This window comes from Lactuca sativa, chromosome 7, assembly GCF_002870075.4.
Source record: "Lactuca sativa cultivar Salinas chromosome 7, Lsat_Salinas_v11, whole genome shotgun sequence".
NCBI classification, from domain to species: Eukaryota; Viridiplantae; Streptophyta; class Magnoliopsida; order Asterales; family Asteraceae; genus Lactuca; species Lactuca sativa.
The window spans coordinates 63,474,357-63,482,227 of NC_056629.2; the positions used below are offsets into that span (position 1 = coordinate 63,474,357).

General features: G+C 32.7%; 1 protein-coding gene across 1 annotated transcript; it reads right to left on the reverse strand.

Moving 5' to 3' along the window:
* Window positions 1-6,408: 6,408 nt before the first annotated feature.
* LOC111877795 (umecyanin) lies at window positions 6,409-7,337 on the reverse strand. The gene has a single exon (XM_023874297.3). It carries the CDS (start codon window positions 7,159-7,161, stop codon window positions 6,535-6,537), a length of 627 nt encoding a protein of 208 aa, XP_023730065.1. The 5' UTR covers window positions 7,162-7,337; the 3' UTR covers window positions 6,409-6,534.
* Between the last annotated feature and the right edge of the window lie 534 nt (window positions 7,338-7,871).

The window sequence follows — 7,871 nt, forward strand, 5'->3', positions numbered from 1 at the left end:
AGAAACCCTAATCTGTATTTAAACCTTGACATACTTGTTTGGGTAAAAAATTGTGTTATTTATATTTGGATGTCACCTTAAGCTAAATGGTATACACGACCGAGTCATGTTCGTGGCCAACTTGGCATCTCACCAAGATTGTACATACCATCTCGGAGCTGTTATGGTGCAACGATCACAACTAGAGGACACCGACCAATGGGAGATTATGGATACTCTCTCTTTCTCTTTGTATGTGTGTGTATATGTGTATGTGTGGTGAGAATACACCAGCAAGGCGTTCCAAACATATTTTGGGTTCGGGGAGAAAAGGAAGAAAAGGATCCTTAAAATACACAAATTTCATCAAAAATTTTATAATAACTTAATAACTGAAAGAAATTTACTTGTACTAGATTTTAATATAACATTTTTGATTATATATATATATATATATATATATATATATATATATATATATATATATATCCTAATTCTAATAAAAGAATATGTTTATTCTTCTTTTGACATGTGTCATTCTGTTAGGACTCTTAATTAATGTCATGCCAATTGTCAACCTATTGATTCTCAAATTTGAATTTGAAATTTGAAATTTCTCATTCTAATTACATTAAATTAAAATAAAATTAATACAAATTATAAGATAATATAATTTCATGTATTTATTTAAATCAACGATTATATTTTTATATAATTAAAAAATATCTTTTAATTAATAATTTATTTAAAATAATTGATTAATAATTTTGAGTTTTTACTATGAAAGTTTAATTTTTTTTTAACCGTGGTTTCCACGTGTTTTATATATATATATATATATATATATATATATATATATATATATATATATATATATATATATATATATATATATATATATATATATATATATATATATATATATATATATATATATATATATATATAGAGAGAGAGAGAGAGAGAGAGAGAGAAATTAAATTGCCTCCTACCATTTCTTCCTACAGTTATTCCTACCCAGTTAAATCAAGCCATTTGTCATCTTTCTTCCACCTCATCTAATTTATTAAGATATCCCTAAAATGTCCTCAGAGATAATTTAAAAAGAAAAGAAAAGAAAATCACGTAATCTACCTTCATCTCCAACGTATCCAAGCTTTCTTTCCGTCTGGTATGTTCCGGTCTACTTCAATCGACATCTTCAATCCCGAAATTCTCAGAACAAATCGACCTCTTCAAACCCAAAAAGCATGTTAATTTTACCCTTATGATTGAAACCTCCTTCCAGCCAAACAGGGGAAGATTCCAATTCTCGGGGGTGCTACTCCTTACATGTTGCGGTGTTGCTAGGGAAGATGAAGAATCAGATGGTCAGAGTTATGGGTGGTTAATTTCAATATCAAAACGATTTCTAGGGTTTGTTTCAGGGGATTAGGACTGATTCTTGGTGGGATAAATGAAGGATCTTGATGGTTTATAACCAGGTATTCGATTTCATAGATTAGGGCCGGTTCTTCTCTATGTTTTCCCTTTTCCTCGATTGTGTTATTTTCTTTTTACAATTCAACACAGTTCGGTCTCCTACATTAGACGTTGATCATGAATTTGAGAAGCTTGTTAATTGTATGCATCTACCGAGGTAATAACACTTCTTTCCATTGGTTGTTTCCTAACCAACTTAAATTCCTTCATTTTTAGTGTTTTGTAACTGGGTATTTGAAACACTTAGATTATTGATGAAGGTATCCTCAAATGGCACCAAAAAAGTACTGTGGAATTAATTCTACAAATATAAATATGGAAACAAGCTTTCAGAAGATAATGTCACAGATCATATCCAACAGATATCAACAGAATACAGGAACCCGAATTCCAACTTTTTCCAAACTTCATTTGGAATGGATCAAACATAAAGGGATATTTTGTTGGGTCCTTCTTGGATCTATTTGAGGCTACTGGTGGCTTTACTTATGGTTTTGGTATGTTGATCCGGATGATAAGGAGTTTACACGAAGGTGATAAGTTGGAAATCAATTCATAAGAAGACATGGGTAAAATGGTCAATTCGTATTAAGTTTGTTATGAGATGTAGTTATATGAAAAATGTTCTATTCTTATCTTTTGAACCTTGTGATAATCATTATTGAGATTGTTTATACGAGATTGGTTTAATATAGCAATGTAGTTTACTTTTGTAAACACTTTACATGAGTTGTATTTTTGCATCTGGAATCAAATGTTCATTAGTTTCATTTCTCATTTAGGACACAAATGCCCTTGAATTTGTTCTTTGTAAACCTGAAAAAAAATGTACAAAGCTTCCATTTTGTAAATTTGGACAAAAATGCCCTTGAGTTAGAATGCGCATAACTCAGTCAACTGAAGTCGGATTTACTTGATTTTTTTTCCAGCATGTAGTTTAGAGTTTGTGCTTCATTTTAGACCGTACAAACACATCTTTTGGTTACATATTGAATCAGATATAGGCCCAGAAAGACTGCGTATCAATGCTGTTTAATTTCTGTTTCAACACTTACTTTTTTTTTTTTTGCAATATGTTCCCCTTTTAAAAATGCACATAACTCAGTCATATGAAGTCGGATTTACATGATTTTTTTTTCCAGCATGTAGTTTAGAGTTTGTACTTCAGTTTAGACTATACAAACACATCTTTTGTTCACATATTGAATTAGATATAGGCCTGGAAAGACTGCGTATCAATGCTGTTTTAATTTATGTTTCAGCACTTGCTTTTTTTTTTTTTGCAATTTGTCCCTCTACTCATCTTCTTGTAACATATTTTGATCCTAAATAAAATAAAATCATAATTATTCAATAAAGAACCAATGTACCCTTTATTTAGAAAGCAAGAAGTGCAATTCGTAACACTATCACAATGTCATTCGGTTCTTTCAAAATCATTAAATGCAAATTAAATGAAACTAAAAATTAATCTTTTTTCAAAAAACCTATTTTATACTATTTCCACCTACTCCTCGGTCTTTATCATTCAAACCGGTACATTAAGATCAAACTGGTAGTTTGGCTCATTATTATAGGAATTTGCTCCATGCTCACGACTTGAATCCATTTGATCTTGTTGTATGTTGTTCGTTTTTTCACGTACCTAAAAAACTCGGTAATTATAAACTATGTTAACCAAATTAAAAATATAAAAAACTAAATAGATAAAATATTACATTTTTCTTTGTTTTCTTCTTCATAACTTGTTCTACTCTAGATTCTTTTCTCTTTGATGGTGGACGGCCTTTACTACGCACTTGCAAGGGTGGTAACAACTTCGTAGTCGAGTCTGAAACACGAACATCTTCAACTACCAAATTGATGTTACTACTACAACCCTAAATCATTTAACTTTTCTTTAGCCATATTTACACAACTTAGCAAGTATTCATACTTTTCGCGGGAATTAGCAATATGTGCAACCTTGTGAAAATTGGAACACAAGTGGTCAAATTGTTTAGCATTTTCACCACTCATCAAATCTTCATAACAATTTATCACTAAGTAGTGTCCATGTTTCACATCTTTCCTCCACTGAGACAAAATATACCGTGGATGGATTTCTTTAACATCCTTCTCAATTAATATTTTCACTACATGCCTACAAATAATTCCTCGAAACTTAAACAAATGACAAGAACATTGTTTATCACATTCAGTCTCATCATAACTAACGATATAAACAACTCTTTTTTTAGAATCTCCATGTTTCCCTTCCACAATATCTGTGACATGAAATACATAGCGAGCACCATCTATTTTGACCAATGAAGAATTGCAAAACAACATACCTCGCAACTCATCTTGAAACAACTTAAATATTGCATTTGTGTATGCTTCCTGAAACTGTCTCTCAAAATAAAACCTAGTTACTAATTTATGTGAACAATTGAGAGACTCAAAATCAGCCTTATTTTCTTTTTCAATCTTGCTTTTTAGTGCATTGTCATATTGCTCAACAAATTGTCGTAATGAGGTTTTAGAATTAACATACGCATCAAAAAAAAGCATTCATGCTTTCACTTCTTTGCGTAGTAGACATCCCTACCCAAAAGTTTTCTTTTACATATATCGGCACCCAACGCATTCGCTCGTTAAATAAAGAACTTAACCACTCATTTTTTTCAAGTGCATACTTTTCAACCAGCTTGCACCAGCCATCTTCAAACTCTTGAGTGTCCGTAGACTCATATACAAGGGTTTTTAGAGTCTTCTTTATTACTTTATATTGAGGCAGCCTACTTAACTTTTCAGGAATCTTTTTCATAATATGCCAAAGACAAAGAGGATGATGAGATTCAGGGAATACCTATGCCACACCTCCTTGCATTGATCGACATTGATCTGTTATTATTGCTTTTGGTGCCCATCCACGCATGCATTCTAAGCATGACTTGAATAACCATACATATGTTTCTATGTCCTCTCGTGAAAGCAAACCACATCCAAATAAGATAGATTGCCCATGGTGATTTACTGTAACAAAAGGCGCAAACGACATATTATATTTGTTAGTCAAATATGTGCTATCAAAAACATCCCCGAATGACTCGTATGCTGCCCTTGACCTTGCATCTGCCCAAAATACATTTCGCATACGACCTTCATCATCCATATCAATCATGTAGAAAAAATTTGAACTCCTTTTTTGCATACGGACAAAATAATTACGAAGTGCCTCGGCATCCCCAAGCCCAAGTCTTTGTTGTCTTACTTTTGTGATGTAAGATCTACAATCTGTCTCGCCAAAAGGCAAATTATCATACCCTTTCGCTTCAACAACTAACGAGTGAAAACTTTTATTTAACGAAATTCCAACATAATCATTCAATTCAAGTCTTCTCTTAGCATATGAATCCATTTTCTTATGTGGTCATTGGAAACAAGATTTTTTCGGACTTAAAGCATGATTATGTTCAAGAAAAACACTAGAGATAATGCATCTTCCATCACCATATGCAATTACGCCAATTTTTGCTTTACAGTTTGTTTTAGTGGTCTTTTTATATGGTTTTCTTGTTTTAGGAACATATACCCCTCCTCTAGCACATCCAAGTGAGTAGTATGTTTTAGCACAAGAATATTTTGTTCTTGTACTAGATTTTCGTATACCAAATCCAGTCTGGAATGCATATGCTTTAAAGTAATTGTAAAGGTCTTCTTCTGAATCAAACTTCATTCCATCTTTAGAAATTTTTTGATCTCGAGGATTAAGAATTGTATGCCCTTCAACTGAATTTGCAGCCTCTTCAACTGAAATTGCAACATTTTCTACTGAAACTGCAACATTTTCTACTGAATTTGCAGCCTCTTCAACTGAATTTGAAACCTCCATACTGATCAAATATCGAATATTTTATTAACAACAAATCAAAGATTTTATCAATAATAAAGCAGAGGCCATCCTAAAATTTTATTAATATATTTTTTGTAAATTGTAAATTAATTTTGTTAATATACTGTGTAATGAATATGATTTTGTAAAATATAACCACGGTTGTAAACCTTATCAGAAATCTTATGAATATTATAAAATAATTTAAGAAAACATTATTTTATTAAAGGAAGTCAATTTTAGTTTGTACATTACTTTGGCTGTAAGCTTCTCAATTAATTAAACTATATAAATACGAACTATGAGCATTCATTGCAAATACCTGATTGTTGCTGATAGTTTGTCTTTTTGATTGTTGCTTCTTTATTGTTGATGTTGTCGCTGGCTTTGCAATTGTTGTGGGCAACAAAGTAGACGAGAATAAGGGTTTGACAAGGAATCGGTATCTGTGCATGTTTATGTGATAATCTTATGTGATTTTTTTTCCTTTTTTCTCAATTACCAGGGCACTATAGGAATATCAAATTAAATCAGATGACATGGAATATTGATGACAAATGACATAATTTTAGTGGGTAGGCATATTAATAGGAAGAAATGGTAGGAATCAATTTAATTTCTCATATATATATATATATATATATATATATATATATATATATATATATATATATATATATATATATATATATATATATATATATATATATATATATATATATATATATATATATATATATATATATATATAATACTTGGGCCTCTTTAATTGACGGCCTGATCGCCTCTATCGTCTACCTGTAGATGGGACTATACCAACATTCCTTTTTCATAGATTCTATACCTTGGAGTTGGATAAAAAATGTACGTATGTATGTAATACGCTAGTGTTACGGAAATTGGAATCTTGACTTTGGAGGCATTACGATGGAGTCTCTAGCTAAAGATGATTTTCTTACCAGTGCAAGAATGGTGGATTTAGAATTTTTTTGGTGTACTCACGTCAATGTCTTGTTAACTCCAACATTTTGATTTTTTATTTATTTATTTGTTTTTGGATTTCTAGTCGATATAAAAACATTCTTACAAGTTTAAATGGTGTGAAGATACAATCGTTTTACATTCAGTTAATGGACAAAAAAATTACACACAAACAAACATGATACAAATATATGATCATCTCTCACTTCTCAAATTTAACAATTCAAGAAAACTAAGCCAATTATCAAGAACGTGGAAGGTACCATGCCGGTGAATGATGGAGCTCCATCGGTAGGTGGTGGTGGGGCAGATGTAATGCGGGGACATGGAGCAAAGGGTGTTGCGGTGTTCGGTGTCTCCACCGCTGTTCTGGATGTTACGGGTCTAGGAGGACGCCTGATGGTCGGTGGAGTTACTGGTGTTGCTCCAGGAGGAATGGAGGAAGCTGCTTCTGAGACGTCGATGGTTAACTTCTGGCCAATTTGGCAGTGACTTCTGAATGTACAGATGTAATAGTGAGTGCCTGCGGTGGTCAAGGTAAGGGTGGCGGGACCATTTGTGGCGAGGGAGATGGGGTTGGTGGCAGTGCATGGGCCGTATGCTGCCTCTGAAACCTCCGCAACGTCGTATTCTCCATCGGTGAAGTTAAAGACGAGAAGGTCGTTGACAGTGAAGGATTGATGGGATGCCCAAGTGGTGTAAGAGACTGCGCCACCGGAAGGTATGGTCCATCCCAAACTGCCGCCGACGATGTGCCTGGTCTGCGCCATCGTGCCGGGTAACTGCATGACTGGAATCATCGTGGTTATGAACAGCATCAAATTCAGATTAAAATATTCCATTTTTGAAACCTCAAGACTTTTGTTTTTTGCGTTATCGACTTTCTGGAATTGTCGATGAAGATGGGTGTGTGTACTTGTAATTTGATATATAAAAATAGCATTTAACGCTTTCAAATTTAGTTGTTGCTTTTGAATTTACTCGTTGCAAATGATGTTAACGTGGTATCGGCGCTACTTTAACGAACAGATAATTATAATATGCTAACAATATGCTATTAAAAAAAAAAAAACTTCGCCTATCGAATCTAAAGATAGTAAAGTAATTGAAATTCTCATATTAAAATAAAAAATAATTATAGATAACTGAGATTTAAAAAAAAATAGAAATTTTGAGATTCAATATTAGTCACATATTTTTTTATTTGCCGCTTTAATATTTTTGTGTACCGACACAACGAGAAACTTATAATCATAAATGATTATGCAGTGTCGTCCATTCTTTTTTTTCCCGACCACCTTCACCACCACCACTACCTGTGCCACCAACCGACCCTATCATTGCCACCTCCACCACCTATGCCACCGCCACCTCCTTTGCCATAACCATCATAATCATATATAATTACTCAATTTATGAACAGACATATATGTATAATCATTTATGATTAGACATATGTATAAACATGTGTAATTATATATGATTATACTTATCTGCTATATAATCATTTACGATTAGGCATACTCTGCTTTGTCGGAGCTTTAAAACGAAA